This window comes from Lycorma delicatula, chromosome 11 (genome assembly GCF_047948215.1).
Source record: "Lycorma delicatula isolate Av1 chromosome 11, ASM4794821v1, whole genome shotgun sequence".
Lineage (NCBI taxonomy): Eukaryota > Metazoa > Arthropoda > Insecta > Hemiptera > Fulgoridae > Lycorma > Lycorma delicatula.
The window spans coordinates 60,897,561-60,916,111 of record NC_134465.1 but is presented as its reverse complement, the minus strand read 5'-3'; the positions used below and the strand labels follow the sequence as shown (position 1 = coordinate 60,916,111).

At 29.2% G+C, this 18,551-nt stretch overlaps 1 protein-coding gene across 1 annotated transcript in view; it reads left to right on the top strand.

The window, feature by feature from the left end:
• The window catches only part of crm (cramped chromatin regulator), a 72,311-nt gene that overhangs the window by 22,046 nt on the left and 31,714 nt on the right, over positions 1-18,551 (top strand). The window contains exons 6-10 of the mRNA XM_075378532.1: positions 2,129-2,440; positions 4,673-5,066; positions 8,944-9,179; positions 12,319-12,651; positions 16,251-16,364. Coding sequence (XP_075234647.1) covers positions 2,129-2,440; positions 4,673-5,066; positions 8,944-9,179; positions 12,319-12,651; positions 16,251-16,364 — 1,389 coding nt within the window. The remainder of the gene's footprint in view (positions 1-2,128; positions 2,441-4,672; positions 5,067-8,943; positions 9,180-12,318; positions 12,652-16,250; positions 16,365-18,551) is intronic.

Below are 18,551 nucleotides of genomic sequence, written 5' to 3'. Positions count from 1 at the left end.
TTGAAAAGATTGCACTCATCATCCAAGCATTTTTATTAGAAACATAATGTACTGGCAAATTGTCCATTCTAAGCCACTTAAAATAACAAGGCTTGGCCTTCCTTATTACGATTAGTTTTCGTTTTTCATTTACCAACATATTAGCACAACAAAGCCCAGTAATACAGTCCATAAATTTTTTTTGGATCCAGACAACACTTCATGTTTGTAGCACAAGGATTCATGTGATGTAGCTCGATAAAACATTTCCATTTCATCGGTGTTGTAAATGTCGGCAGAAAAATTCTGGAGAATTTCAGGGAGTTTGAAAGGTTTCCATGAAGCAGCATTTTCTGTTATCAGCACTCAATTTTTCACCATGAACCTTCTTATATTTTATCTGATTTTTTGTTTTCCAACGAGATTACCAGCCATTCGCTGCTTTAAATTTGTTAGAATTAAATTTTTAGAAAAATCTTGTCTTTTAGTATTGGACCACTAACACTAACACCTTGTGAAGTTACAGTGGTAAACTAATCATTCAGAGCTTCCTCAACAAGTGGGTCCTTCCCATCACATTTTCTTTTCTGAGATGTTCCATGATCTTTTAACACCCATTCTTTGTGTGTTTTATCTTCTTGGAGAACATAATATGAGCATCATACTTTTTGGTGCACTGGTTAGTTCCTATAATTTATGCTGGCTTAAATTAGGTGGATACGTTTTTATTTTGTCAAGAGGTTTTATTCATTCACCCAATATCATATTGTTGTGTGGCATTTTCTCACAATTTTAATTAACTGTTAACAAGTAGATTAACAACAAAAATTGACACAGTTTAAAGACATTGATACAAGCCTACACATAATGCATTGTAGGCCTATCCATAAAAATATCAACAAAATGTGTGAAACAACTGAAAATAAAAAAAACTAAAAACCTATGACTACAGATAACTAGTCGGACAGTAACAAAAGAGTGTGTTACTGTACATCCTTTGTTGGTGAAATTAAGTTATTCACACTAGTGAAACAAAAAAATACTGAAGATAAGCATGGAAATATGAGCGTTCATGTATACGATATGAAAGACAAGTGACAACTAAACATTAATTTCAAAGTAGCTAGTGCTTTCAGCAGGTATGACTCAATGAAATTCATAGAAACCATAATTTAGAATGGTTTTGTTAAACATCAATCACACTACAGGTGATGTCATGTACAACAACAAACTCCTTTCTTAAGGTAATTATGACTGTTTGATTGATTGCATTTGTTATGATTAATGGACTAAAGCATCAGTACTGCAACTTATCTGTCGGAATGTTTACTGCTTTTATCCCACACCATTATCTAACCACATAATTTTCAGAATCACAAAGTTTGTCGTTCACCGCTGGCCTGTATTTGTTTTTAACAAGAAATACACATATTGGCTTGAATAAGCAACATTATGGACCAAATAAATGAAGTACTTATCATTTACAATACAAACATAAAATCTTGTTTTGTTCTTGGTGTTTAAAAAACTGTCCCAAAAAACCGGCTGTCCCAATTAACCAGCGGGTCAATTATTCAGAATCGACTGTATTTCTTAATAAATTTATCTAATTGTATTTTAAAAATGTTTGTATTTTTTTTTCTTACTTACTTTGTTTGTGGAATTTTTTCTGTATTTAGACAATTGTATTTAATTAGGTTAATTCTACCTCTGACCATCATATTCTTCATTTACAAACTAAGAAAGTAATGAATTTATTTTTTTTATAAAATTAATGAAACAAAATCTGAATTGTTTACTTAATTAAAGGAAGTGATTTTAAAATAAAGTAGCCCTGGTAAGATGGTTTACAATAAAAAAAAGGAACTGAAGAAAGTTAATTCTTATTTAAAATTATTAAATATTTTTTCTCTTATTACTTTGGATGTTTATTGCTTATTTTTGCAATTATTTACTTAGAGATAGAGTGTGAGAGAGTGATTGAGTGAGAGTAGGTATATGTTTATTTATCTGTGTGCTACATACATGTGCTGGAATTAACTGGAAAAAAGAAAAACTGGTAAAAGTATTGTTTTAATCATATATTTATTTTCCATGACAATAGTTTGATATTACGTATTTAGAATTTCCTTAACTGTTTTACATATAGAGAGACAGACTAATTGCATCGTCAGTTTCAAATACAACTGGAGGGACGACAGCTTCTAATTCTTCTTCAGTTTCTACGCATACTTCCAGTAATACATCAACTGCACAAACCGGTTTAACAAATGATGATCATATAAATGAAGTGAAATCATCTTTACCGAAGGATGAATGGGTATTTTGTGTCGCACCACAACCTGGTACTCAGAGAGTTGAAGCATCGTTTAAGTTAACTGCTATTATTACTAGTGATAAATTAAGCCTTTATTCACATGCTGAAAGGCTTGGTACTGATTGCAGATACATTTTACAACAGGTAGTTTTTGTTAGTAATTCTTTTTTAAAATTTATATTAATTGTTTTCATGTTACTGAAAGTGAAGTGATTATATTGTTAATTATTATGAAAATGAAGGAGTGTGTTTATCACAGTATTGAGCAGGTAACATTTTTAAAAAGGATACAAAGTGATGTATTGTAATGTAAATTTGAATTATTTTTTCACATCAGAACATTCAAATTATAATATATTTAGATTTTAATGCCTTTAATTTCACAGTAGATGTTGAAATTGATTTCTTATTAGCATGATCATGAATCATGCTAAAATATGCTAAATAGCACCTTATGTCATGCATATGGTGCTATTTTTTGTAATGTTTGTCCAGTAATGTTTCAAATCTCACTTTCATTATTAATTTTCAGTTTGTAAATAGTATAAGGAGTGTTTTGAAAAACCGTATATTACAAATTACTCCTGGAGGAAATAATGGTAGCCCCAAATGATTGTTGTGATGAGCTACCTACCAGTTCACTATCAGTACGATAGCCTTTGTTGCTTATACCAACATTACCATTAATTTCCCTCATTTAACAATACAAAAAAAGTTGGATCTAATCCAACTGTAAATCTGATCTATCACGATAAACATTATTGTTTTTGTATAAATATTATTGTTCTCATTCATTATATAGTTATATAACATATAATATATCTATTACGTGGTGATAAAAGGATACATCAAATACCAGTTTTCTGTTCATAATGATAATTATGAAATGTGTGAGAATTTTCATTCCCCTCTATTTGGCTGTTTTGAATTTTCATATAGTCATTATGGTAACACAAAGTCTTGTAATTAAAATAAATCTGACCCAACACTTCAGTGATATTTCTGTTAACAAAAGATTAAATCAATGGCTACTGTAAACTATTTTTCACGATTCGATTTAATTCCTGGACAGTATCAACACGGTATATACAAAATTTTAATTTTTTATTACCCTGAAAGCAGTAGCTGTTAACACTACATTCTGTGAAGATAATTTTGTTAAAGATTTCCTGGGCGAGTGATGGTCAGCCTAGGCATTTTTGATTCTGTACCCTCCTGGTCTCATAAGATTTATCTATATGTGAAATAATTCTCAATTACACAAGCTCATCCGTAGAATACATTGTAGATAACAAAACATGAATAGAACAGATACTGAATAGTAATGATGCTTAATTTCAGCTGTTATGTACAACTAACTTTGAGTACTATGTTGCCATGTGATGATTAACGTAAAATTTAAATTGTGTGAGTTTTTAATATAAAGAATGTTAGTTTGTTAGTTAGTTAGTTATAAATAATATTAAAAAAGAATTTTATTATTTTTTATGTAAAGTCATCCATTTAGTGAACTAGTTCATTTAATGGAATTCAGACGCTGCAGTATATCATTATAAGGTTTGTTACATTAATAGTCAAACATTTTAGATAATTTTTAAAGATTTTATTGTTTTCAAATGCTGTATTAAGACAAATGCTGCATAATCTTGAAAATGTCAGTTAAAAAAATATTTTTAGTTTTAGATGATCCAAATCCTTCGGTATTATATAAGAAGTCATGTTTGAGACAGTTATGCATATTCTCTCTACCCAATTTTATTATAGCAATAAAACCTAATTTTGTTGGCCTAATTAATTAGGCCAACAAATTTTTGTATTTATGTATTAGCTCGTCAACCACAAATTGCAAACTTTTGGGTTATTGTTAATATCACCCGATATAACCATTATATTACCATTTTTATAACCATTTATATTTATTTATTTTATAAGTATAATTTAACTAAACTTAACCTATGCTCGCTTTGCTCACTAACCTTCACTAATTAACACAGTAGTGTTTTAAGTATATAAATAATAAATTCAGTAATTATTGCAATTATTTATTATTTAAATAATCAAAACATTACTGTTAATTAGTTGAAGTTAGCGAGCGAAGCGAGCATAGATTAAGCTTGGTTAATTTATATCTATAATCGTAAGCAATGATGCTTATATTTTTAATGTGTAAAATATGTTAATTGATCCCGTAACTTTGAAGTACTTTCGAAGTTACGGATCAGTACGGTTATGGTCGATGGGCAAATACATAAGTACCAATTTTTTTTTATGAATTGTCATTTATTAAGAGTGACTGTCATGTATGAGATAGTGAACTCATTATTTCATTTCTATATAATAATTATTGCATTTATATTGTTTTGTTCTCTATTTTAGTTACAGGCTGCTACTAAAGGTAAATTAAAAGTTAGTGGTGTAAAAAGACCAAGAACTGAGAGTTCAAGTGATAAAAATATTACTGGTGCATCTAATTTAACGAATATTACTGCTACCTCTACTTTTAATAATACTAATAATTCTGTTACTACTTCTACTGATTCTTTTTCTACTGGTTTTGTTCATAATAATGTAAATAATAACACCGTTTTAGAAAATGAGCAAATTCAAAATTCATCAGTTATTTCTTTATTCTCTCACTTACAATCTACAAATGGTATCAGTAGTATACATTCTGACAAGTCTCCTATATCAGTCAATGAACTGAGTCTACAACAGCAGAAAATTGATAATAATCAACCTTTGGTGTTGCAGTGTGGTGATAATAATACTGGTAAGTTTTTTTTCACCTTAGCTTTTGTTGTCTGTATTTTATTAATAAAGCGGAATTTCTGTTATCATAACCAGCATTATGGTTTCATTTCTGAATTAAGGTTTATTTAAATTGATACAGAATAAAAAAAAAATTGTTAATTTCTGTGTGATAGAATGAAATGATGTTGATGGAACACTAATTGAGATAATTATATTTGGTGCTTTTCCATTCTATTTCTTATTCTCTGTCATTTGAGTGTTGCAAACATTATTGGCAGGAAGGATTGACTTTGCTAGTTCAGGTAACATTTAACTGTTACTTGTTATCATCAACTGATAAATGTTTTTTGAGAAAATCCCAGATTAAGAAAAAAAAAATAGAAGAAAGTTGTTAATTTTGTAAAAAAGAAATTAAAAAGATTAAAATATTCAGACACTGAGGAATTTGGAAAAAATTTCTCAAGAATTAGTAGTGGGACAAATTACTGTTTGAGATTGGAAAAAGAATAGAACTGAGCTAGGAAAAGTGATGTAGTATAAAAGTTTTGTCCTCTAGAATGAAAACAGTTGATGCTTTGATTATTTGGTTTGTTTAAAAGAAAAAAAGGGTTTTAGTCTGATTTCTGGTTTATTGTTTCATGAAAAATCAAAATTGTAATTTGAAGAATTGGAAGTTGATAAATGATATATAAATTTAATTACTTACTAATTAATAAAAAATAGTACAGTATTACAGAGACTGTTTCTTTTAATAACTAGTCTTCCATTTCATACTTGCACATGGTGATTTTTCAGTCTTAAATGTACTAAATTAATTTTCTAAAACTATTATTTCATTAAATCCTTTAAAGAAGTAACATGTTTATAATAAATTGTTATTTTATATAAAAACAGAACTTAAGTTAAAATTTACAGTTTATTCTACAAATCCAAGTTGTCCAAATTTTCCATTTATCTGAATTACTATTGGTTGATTTACTCTAAATAATCAGGGTTCTAATCTGTTTTTCAGGTATGGGGCATGACCTCTACAAGGATTACAGGAATGTTTCTTGTAGAGGTGTCGTAGAGTCTTTTTAAGCTGAAAACTTATATTACAATGATGTTGAAAATTAACAAATAAATCTCTTTATTAAAATTGATCTTTATTAAATTTTATCAACAAATCAATTGAAATAGTGACTAATTATTTACTTCTTTAGATGAAGTAAAGGAAGTATTGTGATTGAGAAAAAGTTTGGTTTTCAGATTTCAACAGAAATAGCCATTTTGACCATCCCTGAATACATTTTGAGCAGTTTCAGCATGATGTCTGTACATGCATATATATCTCGCATAACTAAAAAACGATTAGACGTAGGATGTTGAAATTTTGGATTTAGGACCCTTTTGACATCTAGATGTGCACCTCTCCTTTTGATTGCAATCGACTGGACCAAAAATAAAATGTCCAAAAAAGCCCAAAATCCAAAACATTTGGATTATGGGCTTTTTTTTAACTGCAGTAATAAGCCTCATTGAGAGCTTTTCAACAATATGTCATGTGGTACTTATATTCATTGATTCCAGAGTTATAGCCAAATAAAATTGTAATTAATGAAATATTTGGATCTTATAAGGGGAAGGCACATCGGTTCAAATCTGACTTCATCTTATTTTATTTTTATTTTTTTAATGTAAATATATGATTTATTAATAATTACTAACCACCGATTGTAAGAAAAATTTACAATAAATAATAATTCAATAATAATTTAGAGAAGTATGAAAAAATATCAGAAGTTATTAATGAAATAAAATTTTGTGTACTTTTCTTTTAAAAAAAATGTGTATATGTAATATACAAATTTTAGGTGTACAAGGAAGTCGTGTGGTGTCCACATCAGATTTGTTTTATGTAGACATGACTTCCTTGTATGCCTATTAAATTACATATATATAATTTTTTTAAGTGAAAAGTACATAAAATTTTTATTTCATTAATAACTTCTGATATTTTTTTAATATTTTTTTTTATTATTGAATTATTATTTAATGTATTTTTTTTTTTTTTTACAATCATAGGTTAATAATTAATTATTAATAAATCAATATATTTAAATAAAAATATAAGTTAAAAAGTTTTTACAGCTTGATGTTTACTGGTGATGTTTATTGTTTGCACATCAAGTGAATTATCAACTGTTTGTTTTAATTTTATCTCTATGTTTTGATTATAGTATTATATAAATTATATAAACTGTTCACCATCATGGTAGTTGATTTTTTTTTTTTTTTTAAATTTTTGGAAGTTTTTATTTTCTCAGTTTTTCAAATTTCTCAGTTTCGTTTATGAGTTGACCTTTATTTGCAAAGTTTACAGTATCAAATTTTTAAAGAAACTATATAATTATGATTAATTTTTTTTAAATAGTCTATTTGGTTTAAAATCTTAACTAGAATTTTATACAGAAGAATTGAGAGGAGAGTGGAAGAAGTGTTAGGAGAAGACCAATTTGGTTTCAGGAAAAGTATAGGGACAAGGGAAGCAATTTTAGGCCTCAGATTAATAGTAGAAGGAAGATTAAAGAAAAACAAACCGACATACTTGGCGTTTATAGACCTAGAAAAGGCTTTCGATAACGTAGACTGGAATAAAATGTTCAGCATTTTAAAAAAATTAGGGTTCAAATACAGAGATAGAAGAACAATTGCTAACATGTACAGGAACCAAACAGCAACAATAACAATTGAAGAACATAAGAAAGAAGCCCTAATAAGAAAGGGAGTCCGACAAGGATGTTCCCTATCGCCGTTACTTTTTAATCTTTACATGGAACTAGCAGTTAATGATGTTAAAGAACAATTTAGATTCGGAGTAACAGTACAAGGTGAAAAGATAAAGATGCTACGATTTGCTGATGATATAGTAATTCTAGCCGAGAGTAAAAAGGATTTAGAAGAAACAATGAACGGCATAGATGAAGTCCTACGCAAAAACTATTGCATGAAAATAAACAAGAACAAAACAAAAGTAATGAAATGTAGTAGAAATAACAAAGATGGACCGCTGAATGTGAAAATAGGAGGAGAAAAGATTATGGAGGTAGAAGAATTTTGTTATTTGGGAAGTAAAATTACTAAAGATGGACGAAGCAGGAGCGATATAAAATGCCGAATAGCACAAGCTAAACGAGCCTTCAGTAAGAAATATAATTTGTTTACATCAAAAATGAATTTAAATGTCAGGAAAAGATTTTTGAAAGTGTATGTTTGGAGTGTCGCTTTATATGGAAGTGAAACTTGGACAATCGGAGTATCTGAGAAGAAAAGATTAGAAGCTTTTGAAATGTGGTGCTATAGGAGAATGTTAAAAATCAGATGGGTGGATAAAGTGACAAATGAAGAGGTATTGCGGCAAATAGATGAAGAAAGTAGCATTTGGAAAAATATAGTTAAAAGAAGAAACAGACTTATAGGCCACATACTAAGGCATCCTGGAATAGTCGCTTTAATATTGGAAGGACAGGTAGAAGGGAAAAATTGTGTAGGCAGGCCACGTTTGGAGTATGTAAAACAAATTGTTGGGGATGTAGGATGTAGAGGGTATACTGAAATGAAACGACTAGCACTAGATAGGGAATCTTGGAGAGCTGCATCAAACCAGTCAAATGACTGAAGACAAAAAAAAAAAAAAAAAAATTTGGTTTGATAGTCATTATATTATTTTCAGGGAAATATCCTTTAAATGTATAGAATCTTTTCTCTGTTTTTAGAAATTGGAGCTTGTGAATTACCAAATAATGATTTTTGAGTTTTCTGTCTTATTTTATCTTTGATTAGAAAATAACAAAAAAATTGAACTGCCGTTTTAAAAAAATTTTTATGCTATTTATTTTTTATTTTTTTTGTTACAGACAATGGGATCAGTTCTTTAACATCACTTTTAAGCCCAGTTTGTAATAGTTCTAATAATAACAATAGTAATAGTAATAATAACAGTAATGAATGGGTAAGTCCAGTTAAAGATGATTTTGATACTGAATCTGTTACGGCATCTAAAGAAAAAACTGCTGAAATATTGGAACGAGTTAAAAGTGGTTGGAATTCAAGTAATGCTGGTACTACTCGTGTTGGTGAACTTTATGTTATGGTACGTATAAATTGTTTCCTTTTGCTCGTTTTCATTCTTTTATTTACATGTGATCAAAGATAATTTTAACAACCATTTAACAAAATTAATTTAAAAAAATAAAAATCATGGAAATTTTACTTTTTGGTGATTTTGTATTTATGGCACAATACTGGGCAACTGCAGATTGACACTTATTAACCTCATGTAGGAACAAAAGGATTTCCTTTTTTTATCAAAATTTTTATATTTTCATAACAGCTTTTTTATACCATATAAATAAATGTATATTTTGTTTTGATTAGTACATAATAATATATTTTAGAGATTGCATCAGGAATGTATAGATATGCTGCTACTCCATGGATAAAAAAATAATTTCCTAGCATTTACATAGACAGTTAAGGAAAATTGTGGTAAAACCTTGATCAGAGTAGTATCACACATTTAATTATAAAATAAAAGGTAGATATGATTAAACCCCATATTAATTATTTTAAAACAGTGCCAGTTGTTTTAGTATGAAGATCGTTTAATAATTAAATAGATAAATATTTTTAGTGAAGGAACACTTAATGCAGGCAATTGAAACTTTTGTAAGTGTTAGTAGGCAACCTTGTGTAGTCAGCTGTTCAATTAATATTTATTATATAAACATAACCTCTAAAGTCTTAGCTATGATGGCATGTCTGCTTGAAGAAATTACTTTTTAAGAAAGCATTCTGTGATCTAATTTTTACTTTTGGAAAGTGTACAACCGTCAGAAATATACTCTCGGATGAACAAACAGTATGGCAGTAGTTGGATGAATTGTGCGAGTTTTTATGTGCGGGTGGAAAATTTTAAAAGTGGCTACACAAAAGCATGACTGACGAGCACTGCACTGGGTGTCTGGTAACAGTGTCAGTGTTAGATTCTCGTATTGATTCACTTATCCAAGAAGATCGACAACTTACAATTGAAAAAATTGTAGAAAAATGTCGAGTAAGTATTGGCACAACTCATTCCATCATTTAAAATAAACTGAACTACTGTAAGATTTGTGCAAGGTGGGTTCCCAGAGAGCTTACCGTTCATCACAAAGCCGAGAAATTTCGGATTTGCACTGAACTCAAAAATCGTTTCAATAACAAAGATGATGCATTTTTGGACAGGATTTTAACCTGTGATGAAACTTCGATACATCATTTTGAACTGAAGTCCAAGCATCAAAGCATGGAGTGGAAACACCCTAAATCGCCTGTCCATAAGAAATTCAAAACAACCATCAGCTGATAAGGTCAGTTAAAACCATCTTTTGAAGTGCCCGTGGTATGATTTTCTGTGATTATTTGGAGGAGCACTACACTATCAACAGCCTATACCCAATAACATCCATAATTGACAATCATCAACAGCCTTGATTGAGAACAAAGTCAAACCCACGTTGAAGAGGAAATGTCCGGGATAGCAAAGGAAATGCGTGCTTCTTCTTTAAGACAATGCTCAACTTCATGCCTGAAAACTATTGACAAAGTGAGTTGGGAGCCCTATCTCATCCTCCTTACAGCCCTGACCTTGGCCCTTTGGATTTTTATCTGTTTGGTCTGATGAAAGAAGCTTTGCGTGGCATCAAGTTCAACAACAAAGAGGTAAAGAAAAAAGTACAAAACTGGCTTCGAGATCAAGGTAAAGAATTCTTCGTCATTCAGGGATTAAGAAGACTCATAAAAAGATGGGACAAGTGCAAAGAAGTTGGTGGGGATTACATGGAAAAGTAGTCAAAAAAATTGTATTTATTTAATAAAACATTTTTGCTGTACAGCTGTTTGTCTGTTTAATTATTGAAAGACCCCTCGTAGTTCAGTTTATGTTTTAAGAAAAAAGAATTTGTTATTTTGGGTCTTACTGAGATTTTTTCCTTCTTTTATGGATGATTATTGAACGGTTCTGAAATATTTTTTGCCAGAGGACATTTTTATAAATTTATTATGCTGGCTGAATGCTTAACAATTGAATTTGTTTTTCATATCATTCACTTCTGTTGTAGCTTCAATGTCACATGGATCTCCTTGTCATAGTTATTTTATTTACTTTTATTTTACCTTTGCAGTGACTATAGCTGGAATAGCTATACTGTAAGAGGAAAGTATTGTGATCATGTCAAAAATGAGTTATCAGGATTTTTTTTGCAAATCTTTCCATTTTAAGGTCCCACTAGTTCATCTAAACCAAAAAAAAGTTGTTTATATATATATATATATATTTATTTTTATTACATATATCTATCAAACTGCTTTTAGCCTTAGATCTCAGGATTGACCAAACCAATTTTCTTCAAATTTGGTTCAATTTGAGGCAATGAGCATATTAATTTTTTTCAAGATTTGTTAAGTATCATGAAAAAACCAATTTTGATTTTCTTCAGAGGAGTTTTAGAGAAAACTTTATTATAGCAAATTTGTTACCAAGAATGCATATTTAAATGTATGTTTAATATTTAATTTATATAGAGAAAAACATATATATATATATATATATATATATATATATATATATATATATATATATATATATATATATGTTTTTTTGAGTTCAGTCTTTAAATATGTATTATTAAAAAACATTTTTGTACTTTCTTCATGACTTAAAGGGCTATTAAAATTAAAGTAGTTTTGGCACCTATATTATATTTCAGAACCAATATGAGAAGCAATTTACAATATTTTAAAGAATTCTCTTTTAAATTAATATTTTTTTTTTGGAGATTGCTTCTTAATAAATAGATCTTTCCTAATTGTTCCCATAAATTAAGGAAGCCAAACATTTTTTATCTAAGTTTTTTTATTCAGAATTTTGATGCTTAAATCTTATTTTAGTCATCATTACTTCATTGGCATAGCCATGATAGTCATGCAATACTGTAACTGATTTTTTTTTTTGTGGTTTGCACAAGATATAAAGTTTAGATCTCAAGGACATTATACGAAGCACAATTTATTCTAGTTATTGTCACTGAAGTAAAATGAATCATAAGTGTTGTTTTGATTATAGTCTGTCCATAAAAAAATATATATTGGAGTATATAAAAAGAACATTAATATAATCGGATACCTTATATAATCCAATTCTATAATTCATATGTTAATTTGATAAAATATGAATTTTTGTTTTGTTTCAGTTTGGTAGTAACTCAAAATTATTATTAGATTATTGGTGGGAGAGAACATCTAATAATTGTAATGTTACAAGTAATGAACAAAAACAGAATGAACATCAACAGTTTAGTATAGCGCACAAAATTACGAATGATGCGATTACAAATGCATCAGTGTCAAAAAATAATACAAGTGTTGCACCATTACCATTGGCTTCATCATTATTATCATCATCATCAACGTCACCATCATTGTCTGTTAATGATAGTGAGAATTGTAGTACTTTGGATCATTATGTTTCTAAAACACTTAATAAACTTGTATCTATTGCTAAGTTGTCATTTCAGAAAGTTAAGGTAAGTTTTGTATTTTTCTTATATAAATATTCTATTAGTTTAAAGTATGTATTTTTTTAAAAATATATTTATGACCGCAAAGAATCACTTTAGTCAGTCCATTATACAAGTCTCTTCGATGGGACTGTTTGGACTGGTCCTCCCAGTACTTTTTCATACATTCCAATCTTTGTGCCCTTTCTAGTGTTGAAAATGTTCGTGTTGTGAGTTTTTTTTCTTGTGAGTGTGAAGCTAATGTTTTTGTTCTTGTTCAATTTTATCTTATATGTGGTGTTTTCTGGTGTAACACCGATTTCCTTACATCCTCTTGTATTTCTCTGATCCATCTACGTCTTTGTGTTTTTCGAGTTGAGATTGTACTGTACTGATTGTTTCAGAAGTATTAATAAGTACCCTCTTCTTATGCATAGAATAGTGATGGGTTCTAACTCTTTATACACAACTTTGTTGGGCACAATTGTTATAGGCCAGTTTACTGTTTTCTTTCTTTATTAGTAGGTTGGGGGTTTGTATTTTTGGAGCTGATTTTTTATGTTTTTGTACTAGTTTTTTGACTGTGTTTTATTGAAGTCTTCTTCTATTGATTTCATTGTCTTTATAGTGTTGTCTTTTTATTTTTTGTTGTGGTTTGGATGGTTTCTTTTCTTTGTGTTACTAGATTTTGGAAGGATGTTTCTGATTTTTGGGATTAGTGAAGTAGCCATGCTTTGATGTCTTTTCTCCACTATTTCATTACATTTGCTGTTTCACCATTGATGCTTTTTATGAGATTTTATTGGAGCTAATTCTTCTGCGATTTGTTTGAGGTTGCTGACTAGATATTAGAGTTTATCTGTGATTGTTATTTTTCGGTTGTCTTTTGGTAATTTTCAGTTTTGATTAGTTGGGTTTGGGGTCCATTTTTTTTTTTTGTTCTAGGGGTTTGGTTTTGTTGCTTTCTTTGGGGAGTAAATTTATTGACTTTGTAGTGATCTGAGCCTGTATCTACTACTTGGAGGACTTTTACATTGTAGATCTCCTTGTAGTGATGTTTGTCCATGAAGACATGGTCTAGTTGCCATTTTCCTGTAGTGTAGTTGGGGTGTTTCCAGGTTTAGAGGTTTCGTAATGAAATATGTGGATTTTGAGATTAAGATTTGGTTTCTGCAGAGATCGATGAGTCTCTGTCCATTTTTGTTTGTTTTCTTTTGGGCGGCTTATTTTCCAATGATGTTGCAGTATCTTCTTTCTCTGTCTCATTGAGCATTGAAGTCTCCAATTAATTGTGTAACATGGTTTTTAGGAATGTTATTTATAGTTGGGTCATCTAGATCCTAGAACTTTTCTGTTTCTTTACAGTGTTCTGGAGAGTTATTTTTATTATTAGTGAATGCATGTACATTTGTTATAGTATAGATTTGGTAGTTGCTTTTAGGGTGAGTGTTGAGATTTTTTGGGATTGTGACTTGAATTCTTGTATGAAATTTATTATTTTGAGGCTGGCTAAAAATCCTGTTCCAGGCTGTGGAACTTTTTATCACCTCTTCCAGGGTATACCCTTGTAGAACCTACATCCTTGAGATTCCATGGCGTCCTGTTTGGTGTTTCTTATTAACTGCAGACCCATGATGAGAATTTTGGATCGGTCCATTAGGCCAGTTATTATTTTTATTTTACCAGTCTGCATGAGTGAATTTACATTGTGTGTAGAAATGTAGGTGATTTGCTTTGGTTTGATTTTGGACTTTGTATTTTTCTTGTTTGTGTGTGTATTGTTGTGGCATTCCAATGTTTCTGATCGCATGTTATCTACTAAGAGGCAACCCATCGTATCCAAATGCTACCTTCTCTGAACTCTGGTGTTGCTTCGTTTAGCTGGTGGATTATTGCTTAAAAGACCTTTCGTGGTTGACTGTGGTAGGCTTCAACATATTCAGAACAATCGGTCACCTGTGGTAGGACTAGGTCCCGAGTTACAACTCTATGTGATCTGGCGAGGTGTGATTTGATGATAAATGAAGCTGTGAAGTTTGTTTAGATTCAGTTCACCAGATAAATTTCTCCTATTTGTTCAGGATATATCCAGGCACACCTCGTGGAGGCTCAGTTCAATTTTTGTTAAAGTTGTTAATTTGGAGAAAAGGTACAAAAACTGATTCTAAACATTACGCCCCTATATTTTTTTATAATTATGAAATAAAATGTGATTAATACAGATTAATGACCATCCAATTTACAACCACTTACCAGAAATGAATCAGATGCTTGTGATAGGGCTACTGTTATTTCATTTAATTCTTTTTAATTCAGTGTTGATTTAGTTGACTAATGATTTTTACTCAAAAAGTGTTTTCAATGTAATCAGGATTGGTTTTCCTAATGTAATTCCATTAATATAAAAAACAGAGCATTGTTATTTACCGCCATTCTCCTCCGAAAACTTAAGAGAATAGTTAATGTGTGTTCATACATTCAGAGGATATCCATTTCTGTTCATAATTGTTCAGAGGGTCAGAGGAGGATATAATAAAATGGATAGTTGTAGCACATATTGATCTTTAATTTTGAATTCACAGACACAAATATTTATAGCAACAAATTCCTTTACTTCCAGATAAAAAAAAAACCCATTTAAGTTTTCCCAATGAAATCCCTCTTCTATCTCCAAAAGAGTGCTGTGGGTGATGTATCCAATTAAACTTTTAATTCCTCACTGGAGAGTTAACAAAATATACATGCTTTGGTGGTCTGATGGTTAGTATTAAAAGTAGTTCTCCAGCAATAATAAAGTTTCTTTTATGGAATCACATCTCAAAAAGTTGTTTTAATTTAATTTGTTTTATTGAAATACACTAGAAGTTTTAAGATAAGTTCAAATTTTGAAATTATTTATAAGTTTACTTCTTGCTAAGCATTTCATCAGCAAATTGCTTTTGACATCGTTTACTACTTTTACGTTTTAAATTAATTTTATTAATCATGGCCTGTTTATTTATAATTTCTTTATATAATAGTTTCACTTACCAACATTTTTTAATAGTATGTTCAAGTGGTTTTGAATTAGTAATCCATCCTCAGGAACATTGATGTGTTATAATTATTTACTTCACATATCGTTAATTATACTAACTTGAATTTTAAGAACAAAGATTATAAATATAGCAATTGATCATCAAAAGATAAAATAATGTCATTATCCGTCATGTTAATATGAAGATCTCAATTGTTATACCAACATGGTTTTGCGGTTATTCTATCATACAATTGAGACCTTCATACTGACTTGATGGATATCATTGACATTATTTTACCTTTTGATGGTCAATTGTTATATTTATAATTTTCGTTTTTAAGATTCAAGTTAGTATGTGAAGTAAATAATTGTAATTATAACACATCAATGTTCATGAGTTTGGATTACTAATCTGAAAGTGCTTGAACATACTATTAAAGATTGTTGGTAAGTGGAAACTATTATTTAAATAAATTATACATTTTACACTTGACAGCTTATTGAAAAAAAAAATTATATTAATATTTGGCAACTATAATGGGAAAATTATTTAATTTATTATAGTTTTATTATTTAATTTGATTATGTTTTGTATGTTTTATTTTAGGTTCAATGTCCATGTGGACATGTTTGTGATTCAGATAAAAATAATATAGTTTCAAAATATATTACACGTAGGGTGCCTTCAAAATTAAATAAACCTTCTGAAATTAATAACGATGTAAGTAATTTAGATTTTTCCACATTCTGTAAAAGCATGTTCATTTAAAGTATTAAAAATCAGACAGAAATCTTTAGAATATTAACATACTATATTGTTTAAAAATAACATACTGATTAAGGAGCAATAACTCCTTAAACAGTATATTAACTAATAAACAGTAACTGCTCATTAGTTTTATGGGGGCAGTTTTTGTTATTGGGACTGAATTTATCTTGCTAATATAGAGTAGATAGTACTGATTTACTATCTCTGTTCATTCTAAGGAGATATCGCATAAACACACTGCAGATGACAGAGCGCTGTGGAACAGTATGCCTAAAAAATATTACATACTAAACTTAAAATTTGTTGTAATTCTCACAAAATTTTATACTCATTTTACACTTAATTTAATTTATTTAATTATAATTATAATTACTATAATTTATTTAATTATAATTATGTATTTAATTTATATTTACTTTATACTAAACTTATAATTTCTTAATTTCTCACAAAATATTTAATATAATAAAACCTAAGAAACAATAATATCCCAAACAATAACTTCCATACTAAAAATAATTTAATAGATAAAATGTATAATTTGAACAAAACCCTACCACTTTGAAACATTAAGAAAATTGCTTAACCTTATTCTTTGTCAGTGTCCAACAAACACTGGATTCCCTCCATTATATCTGATTCTTCATCACCCAGAAGTTGGCATTGACAACATATCATCTCTAGCATTAATTATTAGTTCATCAACCACAACATCAAGAAAATTATCTAAGTCCCACATTTTCTTTTTTCTTCTGTAATATGTTTTACGCACTGTTTCCACTTATCACCTTGTTCACACTTTTTTCAAGCAGGATTTTAATGTCTTTCATTTTATATGTATTATTTCAAGCAACATAGCCTTTTACTTGGCTCCACACTAACTCAATCAGATTAAGGGTACAGTGTAAGCCTTAACACTGTATGACCTTACGTTTCAGCCAAATCATTGATTAAAAATTATTAAATTTGTCACAATTGTGTTTTACATGTTCAAGAAGTTCTGCTTTTAAACTGTTTTCTCCAAAGTATTTTTTTATTGCAGCCATAAAGCAATTTCTTGTTTCTTCCATGAACTGTGTGGAATATTTTCCAGTTTTACACTATGGTATGGAGCATTGTCCGTTACAACAATACTATTTTCAGGTAATAACAACATACTTTTTCAAACCACTTCCTAAAAATGTCTTCGTTCATGTCATCTTGGTAGTCTCCAGATATTTTTTATTTATTAATAAACTAGTAATCCCCCCTCTAAAAATTCAGTTTCATTGCCAATATGTACCATAATTAATCACTTTCCGTTATTTTTTGGAGGTTGCAAGCAAATTTTTGAAGTGGGCCTTCATTTACCTACATCTCATCCAAATAAAATATATTTCTACCCATTTTATTATAATTTGCTACTTTTTTTTGTTTAAATAATTACACCGCCAAATTATGATCTCTACTCGATCAACAATTAGACTTTTTTATTTCTTTTAATAAATTTTAAATCCATCGACAACACTAAGTAATTTGTATAAACTAGCGCGTCCAATCTTTGGTAAACTCTTATTACAGCCAACAGTGTTTTTAAGGTTGGTATTTCATTTGAAAAAAGAAATTATGTAAAAATAAAATAAGAAAATCTTATTACATTTTTGTCAAATTCATCCCATTTTCCTAGCATAGGTTTTCCACATTTCTGTTTTTAACAGGAGTTTCTACCTTTCCTTAATTATTTATTTCAGTCCATAATCTATTAATACTACTAACCAATACACCAGTTAATTTAGAAGTAAGTTTTACTACTTCCTTTTTAACCAACATATTTTAAAAAAAGTATTGAAACAGAACTACAGTTAAAAGAAAATTAAAAATGACCAGTATGGAATAATAGAATTTATACTGTTATTTTGAAGTCTGTGAGAAACAACAATGTTTTTTTTTTTATAAATATCCGGTAAATTTTAAGTAAGAATTTTATAAGTAAATATTATAAATTTGAAGGAACAAATGATATACTTCTTGCTACATCTACACTAAACGCTTGTTTCATCTGTTCTTATGCATAACTACAAACAATTACAAAATAAATATAAAGATTCAGACAGTAATCAAGACAAAAATCATAGCATTACCAAAAGTAAACTAAAATGT